This window comes from Ursus maritimus, unplaced genomic scaffold (assembly GCF_017311325.1).
Source record: "Ursus maritimus isolate PB19 unplaced genomic scaffold, ASM1731132v1 scaffold_14, whole genome shotgun sequence".
Classification (NCBI taxonomy): Eukaryota; Metazoa; Chordata; class Mammalia; order Carnivora; family Ursidae; genus Ursus; species Ursus maritimus.
The window spans coordinates 63,762,726-63,785,836 of record NW_024423786.1 but is presented as its reverse complement, the minus strand read 5'-3'; the positions used below and the strand labels follow the sequence as shown (position 1 = coordinate 63,785,836).

The following is a 23,111-nucleotide window of genomic DNA, read 5'->3' as shown; positions in this document are numbered from 1 at the left end:
ATCCTTCTACCACCTCAGCTACAGCCTCAGCCCTTTCTCTCTCCCTTCTTTGTGGGCGGAGAGATGTTCTTTTTTCTTTTCTTTCATATGAAAAGATGTTCATTGTCATTAGTCATTGGGGAAATACAAACCAAAACCGCAGTGAGATACCACTTCATACCCATCAGGATGGCTATTATCAAAAGAAGAAGAGGAAGGGGGGAGGAGGAGGAGGAAGAGGGGGGGAGGAGAGCGGTGAGGAGGAGGTGGAAGAGAAGGAGGAGGAGAAGGAGAAGAAGAAGAATAGGAGGAAGAAGAGGAAGGGGGGAGAAGGAGGAGGGGGGAGGAGAGCGGTGAGGAGGAGGTGGGGGAGAAGGAGGAGGAGGGGGAGAAGGACGAGGGGTAGGAGGGGGAGGAAAAAGGGGGAGGGGGACAGGGAGGGGAGAGATATTCTTCCCTTTTTTTTCATATGAAAAGATGTTCATTGTCATTAGTCATTGGGAAATACAAACCAAAACCACAGTGAGATACCACTTCATACCCATCGGGATGGCTATTATCAAAAGAAGAAGAAGAAGGGGGAGGAGGAGGGGGAAGGATGTTCTTCCTGCCGCGAAGGATCCTTCCACCTGTTCTCTGGGTACCATCGTCTCCCACCACATCAGGTGTGCCCAGCATCCTTCTCAACGCTGCGATCGATGAGCACCTCTTTCCAAACTGTCCACTTAGGTTTTAAGAAAATACATGGCAAACACATAGCCATAGGCCTTATGGGCTTTGGGTGTTGGTACAAAGGCTTCCGTTACTACGAACACATGACCTTTGTGCACGGCTCTGCTCGTCAGGCCATGCCTGCCCTGGGGCTCCCCACTCTCCCGTGTCCCATACCGCATGGCGTAGGTCATCCGGTCGGGCCGCACGGCTCTCATCACGCAGAGACGCTGCAAGGCTGTCTTGTTCTTCCACTCCTGTGGAAACTTCTCCTTCTCAGGACATTCCGATTCCACAAACTTTTTCCAGCTCTTGGCAGATCCCTCAATGTCCCGATCCAGATTACAGAATCCTTCCATTGATGTGAGTGCCTGAGAAATTTTAGAAAGTCTTGCTCTGAAATGCAGTTTCTCCAGAAAGCTATAATTTTCACTGTATTGGGGGTGGGTGGGTCAAGGAACAAGATAATAGTATAGATATAATTCTGTCTCGTCGATACTCTTGTCTGGAATCTTGGCTCTCTCCCCAGGTAAACTCAAGGAAGGAGAAAGGTATTGATCAAGTCACCTTCAGCAAACTGCACCAATAACATGCAAGGTTTAGCAAATTAAGCGTTTGGATTATTGGCAGCAGCAGAAATGGAGCAGCACTTGCCTGCAGGGTATTGCCTGGAAGGAAGGACAAGAAGGGATGCCATGAATTTTTCTGGTCTCTGACTCCTTCCTCTCAGTACTCACACTCTGTTGGCAACTCCTGTCAAGTTCTCTCTCAAGGCGTCCCCAGCATCACTGACTTGGTGTTAATGCCGATGCTAAAACTTCCAGAGTTGCCTGGTTCCATAAGAATGAAGCCCAAACGCATAACTTGGTAATCAAATGTCTTCATTTAGTCCTTCCTTCCGCTCCACCCGGTGAACCCGGGACCCTGCTTCCCTTCTCCTCTGTCCAAGAGCTTCTGCGGCCAAGCCTGGAGCCGCGCCAGACTCATTACCAGCTCAACGCCCCGTCTGCTCTCCTTTCACCATGTGAGAGGTCCTTGTTCTTTCCTCCCCCAAATGCCACTCCTTCCTTTTCTTGTGCTGCTCCTGATTAGTACGTGTTAAGGTCCTACAAGTTGTTAAATTCCTGTGCATAATGAGCAACCTCTCTCCGGTTCCCCCTCTCTAACCTAGAACACAGAGCCTCCCATCCTCCTTGCGTGGGCTACTTGGAACTACTTGTAGAGTTGATATCTTTCATATAGGGTCTCACTCAATTTTTAGACATTTGATTCATGACAGCTTTAAAGTCTTATCCCTCCTTCTTCCTTTTCTGCTCCACATCGGGGCAAGCTGATAACTGAGCGTCGGCGCTCCCTCCTCTGGTGCAGGAGGTAGGCTGTAGCATGTAAACTCCTGCCCATGTAGAGGAATAGTCAACCTGGCTCCAACCCCAAACTACCAAAAAACTCCAAGGCGGCCTCCTTCCCTGGCTCTCTCAAGCTATTTTCAGACTGCTTAGGAGCTCCCCTGCTCTCCCCGAAAGACTCATTATGTGAGTAATACAGTCTTTAGTACTCTCTTGGTATGTGTGTGGCCTCATCAGTCTTGACATCAGGACCAAATTTTGGGTGGGGCTTCTTCCCATTCCATTTCTCCAGAGTGCCCACATAAACGTGAGTCACTTGGACATTTATCTGCAATCTTTGTGGATTACTCAAATCTGCTTATAAGTTTGGTCTCTTCAATGAGATTAAAAGCTAGCCTATGTCCAAAGCATGTACCACAGTGCCATGAATTTTAAGGATCCCAATATATTCTTGCTATTTAGAATTCATTCATTCATTCATTCATTCATTTATTGAGTGTCTACTACATGCCAGGTACTTGGGAATACAAAGGAAACAAAAAAAGGACACATGCCTCCCAAGGAGCTTGTAGTCCTAAGTTAAGGAGAAAGGGGAGATGAGGGAGGCCTTGGTAGGTATACAGAATTCCGTTGGGCAGAGACAGAGGTACAGAGAAGGGAAGGGCATTTTGCAGGACGGGGTCAACAAGAGTCAAAGTCTGGAAAGGGAAGAGTGTGGGACAAGTCAGAAAGCAATGTGACTGCAGGAGAGGAGTCTTACTGGTGACCAGGGGCAGGTAAAGCTGGAGGAGGACTGAGACCTTTAACCTGGGCTTGTCTCGGCTCGCTTCCCATGCGGACGAACCTGTGTCCTATCTTTACATGCCCTTTCACACAGGCTCCATGGCCCCCAACTTCACCCTGGCCACTTAGCAAGGGATGTGCCTCACTCGTACTGACAAAGGGGGTGGGGAGTGGTGTGTAGGATGGAGAAGGGAGTGGAAAGTTCTGGTCTCAGCCTCCCCTCTTAGGACCCTCCTGTGACTCAGAGACTGTTTTTAAACCTTTGTGGGCTTTGATTTTCTCATTTGGAAAATGAGGCCAAGTCATCCTTGTCTGCGTAGCTCATATTCTAATGCAGATACGAGTGTTCTGAAGACTGCAAAGCCCTCCCTGGTGCTTTCTTGGGGTTCCTACAGTTATGGAATCGCAACTGCTGGTTTACTTGCCTGTCACTTCCCACAAGATGGTGAGTTCCCTGCGGGCAAGAACTTTCTAAGGCGGCTTTCTATGCCTTGGGCCTCGCAGGCTGCCTGGCACTTAGAAAGTGCTCAATTAATAAAGTTTGACATCTGTGCGGCCAGCGGGAGGGCTCTTGACAGGCTGAGAAAAGCTGCCGCTGCTGTAATTACTTCTCTTCGGGTCGAGGAACTGGCTCCCATCTTCCTCCCGGCCTGCATCACCACTTACCCTTCTGCACGCCCATTACCCCCTCTGGCGACACCACAAAACGGAGCAAATGACAGTTCTGATCGGCGTCCCCAGCTGCCGACCCTGGGTCCCAGACACACTTTCTTGGAGCTCTGGGTTGAAGCAACGGCCACATTTAATCTTCCAAATGAGGGAAAGGGATTTCTAGCCTTCTAATAAGCTAAATGGAAATGACTAATTAACCTAATTACATCGGACTGTGTCGCAAAACACTACTGAGCACAATTGGCATCCGGAGGGGTTGGTGAGAGGTCCTTTCAGAGGCTGACAGAGGCGTGCATCACAGATGAGATCTTTATAATGAAGAAACAGAACATGCCCATCACCTTCAAGTTCAGCGTTTGGCGAGACTAAAAAAAAAATCCTTACAGAGGGTAAATCATAAAAAGTGTTTTATCACTCAGATTTCACTATTACCTGCTTATTAGTTCTTCTGGGTGGTGGCGGGGAACAAGGCAATCAACCTTCCTCATCGGATAGAATTAAAAGACTTTTTTTTTTTTATCATGTCCTAGTCAATCATATTTGTTTCTTTAGGATGAAATCCCCCCAAACACTTAAAAGGAGCATTTATCAAAGGCTCTGGGGATGTACACGACACTCCACGTTGTGTTTCGGCTGCTCACATCCAGCCCCGGGCTGGAGTTGGACGGGTCTAGGCTCTGCCGCTCCCCATAACACAACTCACAGAAAGAGCGAGAAAGCTTCACACATTTGTAAAAGCCTTTGCAAAGCCAGAGGAGCCTAGCCCACAAAACCAAACAAAAAAAGCAAAGCAAAGTAAAGCAGAGCAGAGCAAACAATCCGTCTTGTGACAAGAGGGCTGGAACTAGGTGGCACAGTGGCTTTGGAGTGGAGTAAGGTAAAACGGAAACGGCAGGGAGTGGCTTTGAAGCATTTATTCCTCCTGACTTCTGCTGCAGAGGGCTTTGTGAGATAATACAGACGAAGGCAACTGGACTTGATCCAAACTCACAATTCCTCAACGTTTTTCCTTCGGTGGGCAAATGCCGTCAGGCACGACCCCCATCAGCCACAGCCTACGTGCACCCCACAGCTGGGTAAGGAATAATCGTAACTCTTATGGCGTGAACTGTGTTCCCCAGGAAGACATGCTGAAGGGCTAACTTCCCAGACTTGCGGAGGTGACCTTCTATTTGGAGACAGGGCCTTTGCAGGTGCAGTCAAGGTAAGAGGAGGTCCCTAGGGTGGGCCCGAAGCCATTATGGCTGGTGTTCTTATAAGGAGGGAAGACGCAAAGAGACGCAGAGGGAAGATGGCCGCATGAGCACCTTGAGATGGGCTGCGTCTGCCACAAACCACGGAGCAGGGGTGCCAGCGGAAGCTGGAAGAGGCAACGGAGGAGCCTCTCCTGAGAGGCTCTGGAGGGAGCACGACTCTGCGGACACCTCAATTTCAGACTTCCACACCCCAGAACTGCGAGAGTACCCAGCTTGTGGCGCTTTGTCATGGCAGCTCTAGGAAACGACCGACTGCCATCCGTTCACATTTCCTGACCATTTACTGTCTGTTCCACCGAACCCTGTGTGGTGGGTGTGATGATGGCCATTTTGCCCGATGAGGAAAGGAAAGTTCAGAGGAATAAGATAATATGCCAGGGGCCAGCCACACACACTCAAACTCGAATTTGAACCCAGGAATGTCTGACTCCAGAGCCTCTGTTAACCAGTCTGTCACTGCACTCCTTCTGCAAATGGGCTCATTTAGAACCAATTTCCAGAATTTATTTTCCATAAAGGCATCAGGCTAGGAGACACTATTCTCAACTCTAGGCCCACACTGTCCAACAAGGCAGTCAATGAGCAGATGAAATGTGGCTCATGTGACTGAGGAACTGTGTTTTTAATTGCACTTAATTGAAATTATTTTAAAATGTAGGTTTAGAAACTAGGACTTGCTTTACTAGTCGGAAAACATTTAACTATGTTTAGAACAACTGAGATATATGAATCAGTGATTTTAAGTCTAAATTTTATGAAATCTAAATACATATCAAGTATTTTTTTTTAAAGATTTTAAGTAATCTCTACACCCAGTGTGGGGCTCAAACTCACAATCCTGAGATCAAGAGTCACATGGATTCCATCAAAATTATAGAGGAGAACATAGGCAGTAACCTCTTCGACATTGGTCACAGCAACTTCTTTCATGACACGTCTCCAAAGGCAAGGAAACAAAAGAAAAAATGAACTTTTGGGACTTCATCAAGATAAAAAGCTTCTGCACAGCCACAGTCAACACAGTCAAAACAAAACAAAGAGGCAGCCCACGGAATGGGAGAAGATATTTGCAAATGACACTTCAGATAAAGGGCTGGTATCCAAGATCTATAAAGAACTTCTCAAACTCAACACCCAAAAAACAAATAATCAAATCAAAAAATGGGCAGAAGATATGAACAGACACCTCTCCAATGAAGACATACGAATGGCTAACAGACACATGAAAAAATGTTCAACGTCATTAGCCATCAGGAAAATTCAAATCAAAACCACACTGAGATACCACCTTACACCAGTTAGAATGGCAAATATTGACAAGGCAGGAAACATCAAATGTTGGAGAGGATGTGGAGAAAGGGGATCCCTCTTACACTGTTGGTGGGAATGCAAGTTGGTACAGCCACTCTGGAAAACAGTGTGGGTTCCTCAAAAAGTTAAAAATAGAGCTACGCTATGACCCAGCAATTGCACTACTGGGTATTTACCCCAAAGATACAGACGTAGTGAAGAGAAGGGCCACATGCACTCCAATGTTCATAGCAGCAACGTCCACCAGAGCCAAACTGTGGAAGGAGCTGAGATGCCCTTCAACAGATGAATGGATAAAGACGATGTGGTCCATACATACAATGCAATATGACTCAGCCATCAGAAAGGATGAATACCCACCATTTGCATGGACATGGATTGAACTGGAGGGGATTATGCTAAGTGAAATAAGCAGAGAAAGACAGTTATTATATGGTTTCACTTACATGTGGAACATACGGAATATCAGGGAGGACATCAGGAGAAGGAAGGGAAAAACGAAGGGCGGGGGGAAACAGAGGGAGACACGACCCACAAGAAACTATGGACTCTGGGAAACAAACTGAGGGCTTCAGAGGGGTGGGGGGTGGGGGACTGGGATAGGCCAGTGATGGGTACTAAGGAGGGCACATGTTGCATGGAGCACTGGGTGTTATACGCAAACAATGAATCATGGAACACTACATCAAAAACTAAGGATGTACTGTATGGTGACTAACATAACATAAAAAAAAAAAAAAAAAGGAGTCACATGCTCCACTGACTAAGGCAGCTGGGTGCCCCTTAAGTATTTCTGATGAAAATTTAACATCTGAACTGAAAGGAGCTATTAGTATAAAAAATACACACCAGAACTCAAATATAAAAATATAAAATATTTCATTAATAATTTTTGTAACAATTACATATGAAATGGTAATTTGGCTACACTAAGTTAAAGAAAATACATTATTAAAATTATTTCTTTTTACATTTTTCAATGTGGCTACTGGAAAATTTTATTTTTCTTGAAAATTTTATTTGTCAGAGAGAGAGAGAGAGCGAGCAAGTGAGCGCAAGCAGGGGGAGCGTAAGGCAGAGGGAAAAGCAGGCTCCCCACTGAGCAAGGAACCCGACGGGGGACACGATCCCAGGACCCTGGGATCATGACTGGAGCTGAAGGCAGAAGCTTAACGAACTGATCCACTCAGGAAAAAATTTTAAATTACATATGCGACATTCATTATATTTCTTTTGGACAGAGCTCTCTAGAGTATGTCAACTCATTCATATCTTATGCAGCCTAGGAAAGTTGATGGTTTTCTACACATATCTCCACAAATCTCTGCGTCTATTATGATTTTTCTAAGGCATTTCAGAACTCTGTTATTTTGATGGTTGTTGTGAACAGGATTCTTCCTTATTTCTTTTCCAATATATTGTCTTCTTCTTATTTGCCAGATGGGCCCCAGAGTGACAGATGCAGTTAATAAATGAAAGTCAAATCACACCTTTATTATTTTGGCTAGGGATCAGCAAACTACGGCTTGAAGACCCAATCTGGCCTACCACCTGTGTTTGTAAATAAAGTTTTATTGGAACAAAGCCATTTCCATTTGCTTCCGTATTGTGTGTGACTTTGGCAGAGCTGAGTAGTTGTGACAGAGTCTGGCCCTCCAAGCATAAATATTTACTATGCGACCCTGTACAGAAAGTTTAATGAATCCTGATTTAGATACAGCCCTCGAGATCATGAAAAGAATAGCTGTCAACTCTGAAAAAGAAGTTAGAAAAATATTTTGGGCAATGGCGGCATAAGCGGAATTAGCCTTGAATTTCCTAAGATGGTCCCTTTGAGGAGGAGAGCACGCGTATAAATATTAAGTTCTGGGCTTCCGTTATAAAGTAAATCAACTTGGATGGCTCTCAGGGGAATTATGCTCCGGGAACAAGCCAGTCCGCAAAGGTTATACACTGTAGGATTCCATTTACATAACATCCTTGGGAGGATAAAATTTTACAAATGGAGAACCGATTAGTGGTTGCCAGGCATTAGGGGAGGGAGCAGATTGTTCTGGTTATAAAGGGCAACATGAGGGATCCCTACAGTGATGGAATTTTCTATATCTTGACCGGGGTGGTGGTTACATGAATCTTCACATATGAAAAACTAAACACACACACACACACACACACACACACACACACACACACGCAAGTGCATAAAAACTAGTGAAATCACAGTAAGATTAGGGGATTGTATCAATGGAATTTTCCTGGACGTGGTGCTGCATGATAGGAACGTAAGATGTTATCGCTGGGAGACACAGGGTACGATGGATTATTTCTCTTATTTCTTATAATTGCATGTGAATTCATATTATCTCAAAAATTTAAACAAACTGTTAAAAAAATATAAAGAGAAAGAACCAATCCTATTGCTTTAGACTCCTTCTTCTTTGTTCTATGAACCATGTAGAAGATGAGACAAACATGGAAGATCACGAACAGGATTCATTCTGTGTAGACGCCAGGGCTCCCAGAGCACCAGTACCCATTGTGTGTACTCATTCAGGCGTGGACTGACCGCTGCCCACGTGGACAGCAGGCCGGGCCTCGGCAGTGGGCGGTCACTTCGTCAACATTACTCCTGGCACCATGTCACACCCTGTCCGTGCACACATGGTCCCTACGGGAAGGAGCTTGTAGTTTGTATGCATAGTTTTATGTTCACAGAATCCCAACTAAACTAAGCTGAACAACATGGGGGCGCCTGGGTGGCTCAGTCGGTGAAGCATCTGCCTTCGGCTCAGGTCATGATCCCGGGGTCCTGGGATCGAGCCCCGCATCGGGCTCCCTGCTCAGCGGGGAGTCTGCTTCTCCCTCTGCCTCTGCCCCTCCCCCCGCCCCTGTGCACGCTCGTACACATGCACGCATATTCTCTCTCTTGGAAATAAAATCTTTAAGAAAAAATACACAAACCTGCACATGGCAAGAAAAGGGGCTTTGAGTTCAATGGGGACAGACACCACCCACCTCCCAGGTGAAGGTGAGAATAAAATGCATTCCTAAGGTGCTCAATAAATGTGAACTGTTAGGAACCACTGAGAATCCCAGGCTGGAAGGCATCTACTGCTCTAGGCCGAGTTAGGACTCCCGTGGACATGCCTGAACAGAGCTTGGCACCTGTCTGGTCCCTGGAAGCCCTGGTGCAGCACCCCCATGCCAGCTGCAGGCCTCACGGAGCCCGCATTCCAGCCCTAAGCGCTGGCGGGCGAAAGGCAGCTCCGCCCAGGCATGGAAGTTTGCGGGATCTTACCGTCTCCCGATATCCTAGAGGCAGAGCCCTTCACTGGCACGCACCTGCTCTCTGCAAAGCCTTCCCAGCAGGCCCAGGACGGGCGAGCCCTGCTGTGGGGGGCAGGTAAAGGCACGCACCTATGTTTAACACAGCTCCGTGCTTGAACCCCCAAAGGGAGCCCCGCTGACTTCATGGGGACACGTGTCAGGGGAAAACGCCAAGAGATGAGAACCTGACTTCTTTCTGGGGGCTTTTTCTACTGACCTTGATGCCACCCCAGGCCTGATCGGAGAGGAAGCCCACGGGACTGGTGACGCCCGTCTGTCCTGGAAATCGCAGCAGGAAGTCCAGCTCCGCCGCATCAACTTCCCGGTTCATGAGGAGAATCTGCAATGTGGAAGAATGAGACCACGTTGCTTTAGGGGGTGGGAGCTGCAGGGTTCTGGAGATGTAGGGGTCGGCACTCAGCGTAGTTGTTGCTGCGTTGGACCCTCAAGCTTGCCCACCAGGTTCGGTTGTTGAAAGAGGGTGGAGTGGAAGGAAGTGGGTATTTGTGCAAATCACTTCTGGGTGCGACTGCATTCGCCCCAAATATCAGGGCGACTTAAATGCACACAGTGAATGCCTAGGGACCTTGGTTAGCGAGCGCGTCGTCCATCCGCCCTAAACGCCATAGAGTACATCTCCCACAATCGAATTGAGAAGATGACACATACAAATGACGTGATTTGAGAAGAATGTCAAAGTCCCATATGGATATATGCAAAACAGAAATGCATAAGTGAATCGATAATGCGGAAGGGGTTCCAGAATAGGGGAGTGGCCAGCAAGCAGGGGTGGGGAGATTAATTTGATGAAACCTTCTATACGTGGTTTTGAATTGGGTGTTGCAGAAGCTACGAGGCGGGACTACCGAGGCAGGAAGGGAGGGTGCTCCAGGGAGGGGCTGAGGAATGGGCGGAGACGTGGAGGGGGAGTTAGTGAGGAGTGTGCAGGGGAGGGCAGAGAGTGCTCAGCTTGGCTAGAGCCAACGGTTCGCACTGAGAGGTGCTTGGGAAATTGTCCTCCCCCCTTACGTGGTGCTCTGTGTTGTGAGGTTACAGATGGGAATGCTAAGAAATAATAATTTGGCAAATTCGAGGAAAAGTCTCTAAGGGGGAAAAAAAGGCCTGGGAAACTGAGGTTAAAATACTTATGAGACGAGAAGAGCGAAAGCTAGGGTTAGAAGCTCTTTGGGGCCTGGGGGCAATGAGTGGCAGGAGGGGAGAGAGTTCATGCTGGGACTCAAGTTCTTTTTCCAAGTAGGCTGGAGACCAACATGGGGCTCGAACTCATGACCCTGAGATCAAGACCTGAGCTGAGATCAAGAATCGGATGCTTAACTGACTGAGCCACCCAGGTGCCCCAAATTAAAAAATTTAAAGTAATCTCTGTGCCCAACATGGGGCTCAAACTCATAACCCCAAGATCAAGAGTTGCATGTCTGCTGAGCCAGCAGGCGCCCCAAGTTCTTTTTATGATGGCCACACTCACCTGGGCTGGAGAGGGAATACAGAGGGTAAGGGGGACAAGCCGCACTAACACTCCCCCAAGCATTCAGGCTTTGGAACATGCGAACAGAGTCAGCCCAGAAGTGATCACAGACTACCTGGTGTTTAGAATTGAATGAGGCCTTCAAGATAATCTAGTGTGTGCTCCCAATTAACTTATGGAAAAAATTCCCAATCCTAAATGATCAGAGGGATAAATGCGAGAAAACAAGTTTTCGTGCCTTTTTGATGTTGAGAATAAGTGGAAGACAAGGTTTTTTTTTTAAATTAACACTGGAAGTTCCTGATGTGCCCAAACCCTTGAGAATCAGAGGTCTTAAGGCCCTTTTCAAGGGCAAGGCTGCCATGGCTATGGGAAGACATTTGCAATCTCTTATTCCATGGGAAGTCGGGGACATTCACCCTGCTTCTCTAAAGGTGAATAAATAATGAGGGTTGCTGTAAATTTCTTACGGCATCTCAAAACGTATCTAGGTATTGGTAGGGCCATTGAGTTTCATCGTTTGTGCCAGTTTGGGTTGATGGGTAGTGGCTACTGGAGAGCTCTGTTGAGGAGAATCTTAGATCATTCCAGGTAAACAAGAAGTACGACAGTTGATCAGACATGGCTGCCATGAGTGGGGCAATGGTGAGGCAGCGCACATGCGCCATATTGGACCTTCTTGTCTGATGCCTCAGCTTAGAGCCAAATAGTCTTCACGTTCTATGGGAAATGATGTGAAAAGAAGAAACTTTTCTTTACACCTGCTGGTTGGGCACTGGAAAATGACCACTTTTCTAGAAACTTCTTCAATCCACTTTTACCTGAAAGGTAAGCTGGGCAAGATAGGTCAGCTTATCACACTCGAAGAGCCCACGGGTGGTGTACTGGTACACAGAGAAGGTGATGCTGTCTGTCAGATTGGTCACGCGCTCCTTGAGGCTCTCATCTGGAGCAGCCTTCTCCACAGCCTTCTGGAAGACGATGCTGAACGCCTGGGGGCAGGAGGTTGGACACTGGTAATTTACACAGCCCTCTTTGTACACAACTAGTAGACTTACCTGTGAAGAATACTGTAATTTGCCAGCCCCAGAAACGTTTTCCCAGCATATCCTGCCAAGAAGGGACCGTGGCAACAAGACAACGTGCTATTAGCTTTTTCCTTAGTTTGCGCGTATGAATTACTATGTTGTCGGGAAGTGGGCGAAGCAAGGGGGCATACAGACAAGAGCCCACAGTTTCGACCCATGAGAAGTAATTATCCAGTAGCCCAGATCATTAAATTAGCTCCAGTACGTTTTGCTGGATAACCACCCCCCAAAAAGAGTACAGCCAGCAATAACCAGTTGGGCTGAATGATCCTAGCCAGTCAGTTCCAGAATTCTTGATGGTGGAACCAAAATGTGTTGGACAAATTCGTTGTCTTAAAGAGACCCTTGTAAACATCCTAGGCACTCAGAATATTTTAAAATTAATTATTTTTCCGTCACGTGTTGTTTATCTTCCTATGAACTGCGCATCTGTTTGGAGACTCCGCTTACGCATTCCTTATTTCCCGATAGACCTTCCTTCCATCAGGGAGCAGGGAGCATAGCCTGCTTTGGCTACATCTTCTGAACGTGAAGGCTTTCGTACGAACTACAAACTTAGAGGAATCAATTTTTCATTAAAGTATACGGCATTTATAAAAATATTAGGAATGCTACATTTTGAATGTGATATTTATACGACGCATCATTAAAGAACATCGAAATCAAGATATCACCGGGCCTTTTCAATTCGTGGCTCTGCAGATTTCCAGTCTTTTCTCTGTTTTCCTTTTGTGGCTTCAAAAAAAAAAAAAAAAAGTCTCAGGTCTTTCTAACGCCGGGTATTTGAACCTCAATGGAAATGACAGAAAATCTGTGTCTTGATATTTCCTCACTTGCAAAATGTTGGGAAAATATGAATTCCTCTATTTCATAGTTCCATGGTGTTTGTTACTGAAACCCTTGCAGGGTTCCTTCTTCACTCAGTGCTGAGGACTGCAGCAACATCTTCTGACCACCCCTGGGATGTTTCCCCCACACGTGGCTGGCTGCGGATTGGAAGAACAGCTTGGTAGAAGCCGGTCTTGCCCCGCGGAGCAATTTGAGAAATTCCCCTTGCAGAGCAGGTCTGTAGAGACCTCCTGGGTAGCTTTCCCCCCAGTGGTTAGTATGGTTCCCCCCCTAAAACTCTCTTTCTTGAAATGACAGCAATCAGTAAATAATTTCTAGTTACCAAGCTTAAACAAAGTGATTTGCAAGTCAGGAAAAGACTGAAAGAACATTTAAGGACCTAGGTACACTTAGCATTTTCTTTGCAATCCGCTAACTCTGGCTCTCCTTTCCTTTCCGCCCTAAAAAGGACCCCTTGTCCTACTCTCACTTCCGGACTCTGAAGAGCCCGGCGCTGGGCTGACTTCCGCTTGTACAACCCCTCTCGGAGGTCGTCTGCTGTGCACGCAGTCTTACGGCTGGCTCTAGCCACCTCGTCGCCCTTCCAGGGCCCTTGTCCCTTGCCTTGTGCCTTGGATATGTTTCGTCTTGTCATTTATCAAATTGTGGGCACACTGAGGGTGGAGTCCAGGCCTCAGCAACTTTCTTCCCTTTTCCCCCAGAATGCAGCCCAGCTCTTCACGTAGGATAGGGACTGGGAAGATCTGTTAATGAATGACTAGTCCTCCTAGTGCCCTGAAGAGCTTAGGCAGACCATGAGAGATGCTGGAGACCAGAGATCTCCAACTCAAACGCCTCCAGGGGCCGGGTGTGTAAGACCAAATCGGGAGGGGGGAGAGAACGTGGCCACATGGAGGCCCAAGCCCATCTCAGAGCAGCCATTCCTTAGCTCTGGCCTCGTGTGGAGCGTAAGCTCAGTGTTGCCAACTCTTACAGACCTTCACGGGAAGCCGGGATTCTGGGTCTGTATGAAATCTCCTGACTTTCACATCTTCACAGCCAAGGAAGGTGTATGAAAAGCCCTCTGAAAACAGGTCAACAGGCCTTCAGCTCTGTGCTCTTGGCTTCCTTGTGATTCTTCCCTTCCCCGTGTCTTTGAGAAACATCATTCCTCCAGCTGGGCCCCTCCGTGTAGGGCGCAGTCCACAGGGAGGCTCAGAGAGGTGCTATCCTTCTCAGGACCCTGAGCACCCACCTGGGAACTGAAGTCTCATTAACCTGAGCCTTGGGCTGAGTTTTGAAGGAAACTTACAATCACGTAGGTTCCATCGTAACCATGTTATGAACTTACAAGCTTGTTCACAACTGGCTCTTGAAGCCTTTCTGTTTGCGTAAAAGCAAATTGACATATTTGAACGTATTCCTGCTCCAGGCAATTGAGAGGACCGGGATGTGCAGCCTCTGCTCTGAGAATGCCTCCCCTTTCTCTGCCTGGAACAGCAAGTATGAAGTCCAACCTCAGACAAAAGCCAAGGCCATGGAGACTCCCGTGGCTGGTTTTCCTTAAAATCACATAAGGCTTCGAAGCGTACTGGTGTTTCTGTGCCTGTGGAAGACACTTCATCTCCTTATTAAGCACTTAAATCTGCGGTCATTGGTCAAGCTGGTCGGCAATTCTTAATAACAGTACGGGGCCCCCAAATGCCCTCCTCCCCCAAGTAGTGCTCCCAATGCTGAAACAAGCCTCGAGCGGGACGCTATTGTTGCAAAACAACTGAGAGCATGTTTCGGAACATGTTTTCATGGGTCTCATTTGATTTCTTTTCAACTACCCTCAGAACTAGGGAGCGACTTTGCGGTTATGAGACCGATTATGCTAACTTTCATTCTGTCTTAAAACAGTTCATAATTCTTCCATCTGTTGCTTCGACCTGAATACAAGCCCAAGTATTAGATTTCTTTTTAAAAACATAAAATATTATATATATATATATATATATATATAAAATTAATTTTTTTAGAGGGGGTGAGAGGGGCAAAGGGTGAGAGAGAGAATCTTAAGCAGGCTCCACGCCCAGCGTGGGGCTCGATCTCACCACCCTGAGATCACAACCTGAGCTGAAATCAAGAGTTGGATGCTTAACTGACTGAGCCACCCAGGTGCCGCCCAAACCCTAAAATATTATAAACACATTTCATGTAATCTGCAGAGACTCTGAGTTGAGGGAAGAGGACCCGGAAATGGTAAAACGCCATCCGCAATTCAACGAGCCCCAGGTACTGGAGACGTCCTGATTTCTCACCTGCTCACCTCCGTCCCCACACCTTGGCCCCCGTATGGCAGTTTCCCAGAACGAGCTGTGTGCTCTGAGTGTATGAGGGCGTAAGTGTGTGTGCCTATCCTCTGTTAAGTCAAACAAGGAGGCTGTTCAGAAATGCTCCACTACCCCCGATGCCCCTTCAGCTGTGGTCTTTTCGTGAACACCCTAGGAGAGAAAGATCTACTTTAAGGGACTTGCTTACAATTTATAGGGCTTTATTTTTTTCAAGAGTAAAGTTAAGTTTAGTCAGCACTTACAGTCTGCTGATGTCTTTGGTTTAGAAATATTCTGGCAACCATAAAGCAGTAGCTTTGAGGATATTAGGGTAATAAGACAAGTCATTTAAGGTCGGACCACTATGACTGCCTGCTTTCGTCTCTAGCCGGTATGAATGACATGCACCTTCAACTGACCCTCTATCATATCTTAAGCTCTTTGGGGACGGGGTCACTTCTGATATTTCTTGGTCCTCTTCCCCACAATCAGTAAGCTCAGCACCCACCCTGTCCTCTGTCCTCACCGAGTGAGGCAGGCCGTGGCACCTCCCATTCCAGCCGAAGCAACCCGGGAGTCCTGAACGACCCAATTAAAGAGCTGAGGTTCGTAACGTGGGTCTGAAGGCACCGTAGCTGCCCACCTGGCCTTGACTGGGAAGACCTGCCCCAGCTGCGGCCGCCCACGGAGAAGCTCTCACGGAGAGCTGTGGTGGCTGTACCACGATGATTACGCACAAAACTGCAGTTGTAAGTCACCTTGAGAGAAAACTGGTACATCGGATGGATCTTGCTCAGGTCGTTCATGATGAAATAGAGCAGAGAGGCTCGGGCAGCTGCTGGCCGGTAGTGCTCTCGGGCCTCATTGATCTTCACCTCCGTCACCTTGGCCTCTTGCACCTGTGAGGGAGGCAGACAGCGGTCCGTCGTTCCCACCAACCTGTCAGCCTGGCCTCTGTGTCAGTACACAGGTGTCCGTGTGTGGGGCATGGTGGGTCTGTGTGGGGATAACAGCTAGAAGGTTAAGAAGCTGCCATGTTATTTTATTTATTTATTTATTTATTTAATATTTTATTTTATTATTTTATTTTATATTTTATTTTTTGAGAGAAAGTGTGTGCACATGTGCTTGTGCACGCACATGGGAGCTGGGGGGAGGGGCAGAGGGAGAGAGAGAATCTTAAGCAGGCTCCACACCCAGTGTGGAGCTTGACATGGGGCTTGATCTCAAGACCCTGGGATCATGACCTGAGCCGAAATCAAGAGTTGGACATTTAACCGCCTGAGCCACCCAGCTGCCCATGCTGTGGTATTTTTTTTTTAATGGCACTGAGTGAGAAAGGAGGTGACATACTCTATCTTTCATGAGGGTGAGAGAGCTAGCTCTTCCATTTGGGAAGTGTGGGCCATGCAGGCCTCTGAGCTCCGTTTCAAATGAGAAAGACTTCATGGAAAAAAAAATATATAATTTGAAGATAAATAAACATATATGTAGGTAGGTAGGTATATATGGCCATATATATATATATATATATATATATATATATACACACACCATATATATATACACACATATATACATATGTGTACGTAACGATGACCCCTTTTGAAGATAAGCTTGCAGTAAACAATTACGAACTTCAGAAGGAAGTGTTACCAAAGGGGATAATTAGAAACCTTCCCCCCCTCCCCGAGAATTCCAGAAGGATTATCATCCCAAGAGCTGAAGACCACTGAACAATCTATACCTCACCATTAACTATTTCAGTTTAAAAGCAGTAGAGATGAAAGAAAGCATAAAATCAGGACACTGCAAACAGGAAGAGTTATTACCTGAAAAAAAAAAAAAACCCCACACGATTAACTAGGGCTTCTAAAAATAAGAATTCAGTTATTTAAATGAAAAAACAGTGCACAGGTTAACTAATGGGACTAGCGTTGGAAAGAGAATATGCAAACTAGAAGACAGATCTGAGGAAATTGAACAAAAGCAGCTCAGAGAGAAAAAAGGATGAAAAACATGTAAGAGGTTGTGAGAGGTGGCAGACATTACGAGAAGGTTCAAAATACATCTACCAGAGATAAGCAGAGAATAGAGAGAAGCAACAGTTGGAGCGATAATAGTTGAGAGTTTTCCAAAATCGATGAAAGACCAAAGCTCGTCAAAGAAACAGTGAACATCAAAGAGAATTTACTATCCACAGGCCCTTGAAGAAATTATTATTTGCTTAATTAGAAGAAGATTGAATCGAAAAGAAGAAAGGAGGTCTGAGAATTTCTTAAATATATGGTTAATCCAAGTAACAACGGCCATAAAAATGGCCGCCTTGGGATGAGTAGGTAGAACTAAAACATAAAACAGAAACAGAAGATGGAAAAGAATGATCAAAGTATTCTAAAGTCCTCATATTGTTTTGGAAGAGGCTAGATATATCACTTCATATTAGACTTTGTTAAGTCAATATACATATTGTGAAGTCACATATAAAATGCAATATAATTTTCATATATATATATGAAACAAGATTCATCAATAAAATCAAAGTAAATAACTTAAAAAATTACCAAAGGATAAAGAGAAGAATAAAAGAAAAGCAAGAAAGAAAAAACTAAGCATAATTGCTAAAAAAACATAAGATGGTAGCAAGAAATTCACTCTGTCAATAATGTTAATAAATGTAAATCAGTTAAATTCAGTAGTTGAAGACATAGATTCTCGGAAGGGGTTGCACTGAACAAAAATCATACAATTAACTCAGAATGACGTTCTGAGATCCATACATGTCAAGCTCACCTGGGTTCTTAACGCTGTCTATTAACTGTATTTCCTGAGTCACCTTTCATTCCTATTTCAGCAAGTGCCAGCCTTCACTCCACTCCCCAAGCTATTGAGCCTTTGCTCTCAGCAGGTGAACTTGACTCATGCTCTCCCCATTTATATAGAGAACGGCAGGAAGGAATACCCTTCATTTCTGCCTTTCCTCTGATTCCTTTACGTCTGTCTCCCTAACTCAGTTGCCTACATGGATACATGGACCATGGATCTCACTTCAAGACTCATGTTTGCCCCTAGCCCCTATCACATTGGAACTAGCTCTCCATCTATCTATTTCTTTTTAAAGATTTTATTTATTTGAGAGACAGAGAGAGAGAGAAAGAGGGCATGAACAGGGGGGAGGGGCAGAGATGGACTCCCCACTGAGCAGAGAGCCTGACATGGGGCTCCATCAGAGGACCCTGAGATCATGACCTGAGCAGAAGATAGACGCTTAACTTACCGAGCCACCCAGGCGCCCCTCTCCATCTTTCTAAAGACAAGCTCATTATCTGTGACCTGAATGACATTTCCCCTGACTTTCTTATGTACCCCCACTGTATTAATCGTTCCTTCTTTTTCCTGTAAATTCACCGTCTCTTCTCGACTACTGCTTTTCTTTTATAATCCACGCATCCTCCCGACTCCTTGCGAGGATCTTTGTACGCTCAGTCTCTCCCGTCTCAGGGGATCCATGTTCTTCTTAAGTTACAATCCTTTCTCTCTCTCCCTTTTCACAGTGTGGTTTCTTTAAAGGGTTGTTTCTACTCACTTTCCCTTTCTCAGCTCCCCTTTGCTCTCATTCTAATGTAGTCTGGCTTCTGCTTTCACGGAAACCACTCTCCCCAAGATCACGGACGACTCCTATCTGCAAAGTTCAGTGGCCACATCTCAGCCATGTCTTAATTGAGTCCTCAGCATCCTTCAACACCACTGGTATGCCTTCTTGAAATGCGTTCTCTCACAATCCCTTATTTTCCTGCTTTTCCTCCCGTCTCTCTGCCCTATTCCACAGTTCACATCTTCTGCATTTCTCTTAAAACATACTGTCTTCTTCAGTGCTCTACTCCCAGTCTCATCATTGCACACACATCTCCCCGGTGACTTCATCCGCTCCCAATTTCAATGACCAACGACTTGTTGATGACTGTCAGCACTCTATCACCAGCCAAGACCATATATCCAAAAACCTAGGGGACAGACCTACGCAAAGGGCCCAAAGATGCCCCAAACTCAACACAACACAACACAAACTAACATAATAATTTCTTCTCATCCCCAAACCATTTCTGCTCCCTTCTTTCAGTTATTGGCACCACTACCTATCTGGGTGTTTATTCCCAGAACCTTGACTAAAACTTTTGTTTTAAAGTTTTATTCATTTATTCGACAGAGAGAGAGCACAAGCATGGGGAGCAGCAGAGGGAGAGGGAGAAGCAGGCTCCCCACTGAGCAGGGAACCCGATGTGGGGCTCGATCCCAGGACACCAGGATGATGACTTGAGCTGAAGGCAGACGCTTAACCGACTGAGCCACCCAGGCGTCCCTAAAACTTTTATCCATATATAACCACATGTGAGTTGGGTTCTGTCCACCTCCCCCCCCATGTCTCTGCCCAAGACAGTGGAACTTCTACATAATTATTGTACAAACTCTGCACCCTCCTATCCGGAGATATGGAGGCCACGGGGAACCAGCAGTAAAACCTGGTGGTCACACAGCAGCCACGGAGACGAAGTGAGGCTCGACCTCCCTGCTCTCAGTCTCTCACTCCAGATTCAATTGTCCGTTATCCCAGAGTGGGCAGGAGCTGGTCTACCTGCCCCCATCATTACTTTTCATTTTTCCTACCCTGTCCCTCCCCGGAACAGAGGCTTTGATATTTGGAGAAATCCCAGTAACCTGACAAAGAGCGCATTCCCTCAAAGGTGTACTGTCACAGTACTGAGTGGTATCCTGCGCAGAACCAGGGTCTTCATTGTTCCTGGGATTCAGGAGTAGGGCTGGGAATGTTCTTGAGCCTGCGTAGGACAACAGCCTGACCGCAAAGGGCTCGGGGCTCGGACACCCTCAAGTCCTGTCTTCCAGTCTCCCACGGGGGGAATAAAAGCCTTCCAAACATCAGGAGATAAAGGAAGGAAGCCACATACTGCATCGTTTCCCAGGATGACAACCGTTTTTGAGAGCTGAGCTTCCAGAGAAGTCCCTGAATTTCCCTCATTGCAATGGGACTCGTGAGATGTTTGCAGGCTGGTGGGTTATCTCGGGGGGCAATCATGCCCGAACCAGCCAACGCTCAAAGCAGCGTGACTCCTGAGCTTTGGGGCAATTGCGCAAACTGGCTGGGGACGAAGTCCGAGCTACCATCCCCCACTTGGAAGACGAGGCTGGGCACAGACTTAATGCTCATCAGACGTCCCTGGAATTGAGTTGCTAAATGCATCTCCCAGAAGGTGGGAACTCCCTAACATAGGGTGTGAGCGGGTCGACTCAGGGATCCCGCCTCGCTGGACATTCTAGAAGGAATCTGGGAACCTGGAAAAGCTACCTGGGAATTCTGACTTCATTTCTTCCCCCCCAAACGCAGGACTCGGGGACTGGGAGGAGGGCCTTGCCTCCCAACCTTGGCTGCCAGCGCAGTTTTACCTTCTTCTCAACCTCGGCGGCCGTCTGCTTGGTGGTCTCCAGGTTCTCCACCAAGGCCGTGTCCCCCAGGAAGTCCCCGGATGCTGAAGAGAGGCGAGACAGCAGGTCGTCTTCTAACATCTTCAGGGTGATTTTGAACCCATTCTGCTGCTTCGTGAGATCTGACTGCAAACATTGAGGAAGGGGGAGTCAGGCGTGGGAGCCCCGAGCATCCTGAATAAATACATGCTATGGGGTCAAGTTCCTTCCTTTAGAGGGATGAAGTGGGAAGGACAGCATGAGACCAGACAAGCAGATGAACTGAACCCCAAATGCGTCTTGTATTAGTCATGCGACTTTGGGCTAAGTTAGCTCTGCTTTTTTTTAAAAATTAAATTTTTAATTTAATAATTTAATTATTTGATAGAAAGAGAGAGAGCATAAGCAGGGGGAAAGGCAGAAGGAGAGAAGCAAGGTCCCCGCTGAGCAGGGAGCTGATGTGGGACTCGATCCCACGACCCTGTGATCATGACCTGAGCCAAAGGCAGACGCTTCACCGACTGAGCCACCCAGGCGCCGCATGTTCCTGGGTTAAATGAGCCCCCTGGCTCTTTAATATCACACTACTTTATTTTCTTGAAAATTCTTGTCACTCCCTCAAATGCCATTATTTTTGTGTGTCTACACTTATTTTCTGTGTTCCTCCGCTGGACTGTAAGCTCCGGGAGGGCGGGACCGTGGTCCCCCGTCCGTGGTGTTTGGTTACAGCAGCCTGAGTTGACTAAGACACTCTCCTCGCACGGTTACTTGGGGACTCATATGTGGGCCCAAGCATGTTCATAGCCCCAGGCCTGGCTCTGCTCTTGGTGACAAGAGTGTCTGGTCTCCCAGCTGTCTTGGGCCTCTCTGTTCTTCGTCTTGCTCTATTCTTTGTTTCCCAAATCGACAGTCAGGCAGCTAATGGTGTTGGCCAACCCCCACCGCCCCCCAAAATCTAGCAAGGACCGCACTGCCCAGCTGCAGGAAAAGCGGCCCCCACTCCTCCCCCGGAACAGGAAGCAGGATCCAGTGGCTGAGCATCTCGACCTCCCTTCCTTGGTGGACACCCACGTACCTTCAGCTGCTCCAGGTCCGGCCTCTCCATGCTGACCACAGCGGCCAGCAGCTGGTCCTCCAGGCCGTCCCTGGTCACCGTGAAGTTGATCAGCGTGGCCTGAGCCTGCAGTTCGGGCTGGTAGTGAGGACTGGCCAGCTTGGTGTGAAGGATGAGTCGGAACTTGGGATTGTATTCACACTCTTTGTCTCCGATTTTAATGAATCTGCAACAGGAATGAAGGGTCGTGCGAAGGTGGGGTGCCTTCCCGTGAGAATCGGTCGGGGACAGAATTCTAGATGTTCTTGGGTGAGATCGTAGCAAACAATATTGCCACATTCGGATTCCTCCTCAGTATGTCTACATTGAGCTCTGGGATCCCTGTTTGCCCTAATGTGGGGAACAGGGCGGGCGGGGGGGAGGGTGAGAGACTCTCCCACGGCCACCATGTTTGATTTGGCACGCGTGACTGTTGCGAGGGCCATACACACTGCAGGCCAAGGAGGTCGGTACGTTATGGCACTTTCCCAGCAGATGGCAGTAACGCGTTTGCAAAAAAGGACACCGTCAGTTCCCACAAGGTGCTTTATGGGCTCGCAACAATAGGGCGCCCTTTCTTTCATGGCTGATGGAGAACTATGGGTGAAAACGGTTAATTCAGTAAATGAGCACATCTAAGGACATGGAAAGGCAATTTATGGCCTGGGCAGTGGGCGAAGCTCTGGAATGAAGCAACTGTCCGTAATAATTCTCTCTCTCTCTCTCCCTCCTATGCACCTGTTGTCCTTTCCTTCCTCTCTCATCCTCTTCCTTCTGCCAGACGCTTGCTAAGCCCTGATCGCTTACCAGCCCCCAAAGCAACGGGGGCTCATCAAATGGATTTCTCAGAACCCAGCAGCCTAGCTTGGCTAAAATGCTCATGCTTACAAGTCACTGCGTTTTGACCACTTCCTTTCCACGATTCCTCCATGAAACAGTGCGCTGTTCCCATGTAGGAGGGAGTCAAGGAGGACGTGACTGATGGGAGCAAAGTGAGCCCAGGAAACCTTCTCCAGGAGTCAAGGGCAGCTAAGTATCCCCCTTGCGGAAGCGAGAAAGGTATGTGAGCTGCAAGGCGTGCGAGACGGGAGCTGGGGAGAGGATGTTCCGGAAGAGCAGATCTGCTCACGCTTCTAGAAGCCAGCTCCTCGTGAGGGAGCAGCGACAGAGCGGGGTCTTACCGTCCTTTCTTGATGACCTCTCTCCCAAGCAGGGGTCCCAGAACAGGATCAATAGACTCTTCGAGGTTTTCGATCAGCACCACGTCTCCAGCCTCCAGGGCACGCTCTAGGGTTTGGAGGTAGCTGGGGAGAGAGCCGGGCAGTGTGAGCTTGTGGCAAGGTACGGATGCACGGGAAGTGTAACAGGACAACTGTGCCCTCTGTGCTGACTTCGGTGGGCCGTTTTTCTCTATTTAAAAGGATATTTATGTGATATT

The 23,111-nt window shown here is 47.3% G+C and overlaps 1 protein-coding gene across 1 annotated transcript in view; it reads right to left on the bottom strand.

Annotated features, from left to right (window-relative positions):
• The window catches only part of DNAH9 (dynein axonemal heavy chain 9), a 312,417-nt gene that overhangs the window by 58,543 nt on the left and 230,763 nt on the right, over positions 1-23,111 (bottom strand). Inside the window, exons 54-60 of the mRNA XM_040630049.1 lie at positions 22,855-22,977; positions 21,656-21,860; positions 20,563-20,727; positions 15,861-16,001; positions 11,693-11,863; positions 9,603-9,725; positions 868-1,061 (exon numbers count right to left, since the gene is read on the bottom strand). Coding sequence (XP_040485983.1) covers positions 868-1,061; positions 9,603-9,725; positions 11,693-11,863; positions 15,861-16,001; positions 20,563-20,727; positions 21,656-21,860; positions 22,855-22,977 — 1,122 coding nt within the window. The remainder of the gene's footprint in view (positions 1-867; positions 1,062-9,602; positions 9,726-11,692; positions 11,864-15,860; positions 16,002-20,562; positions 20,728-21,655; positions 21,861-22,854; positions 22,978-23,111) is intronic.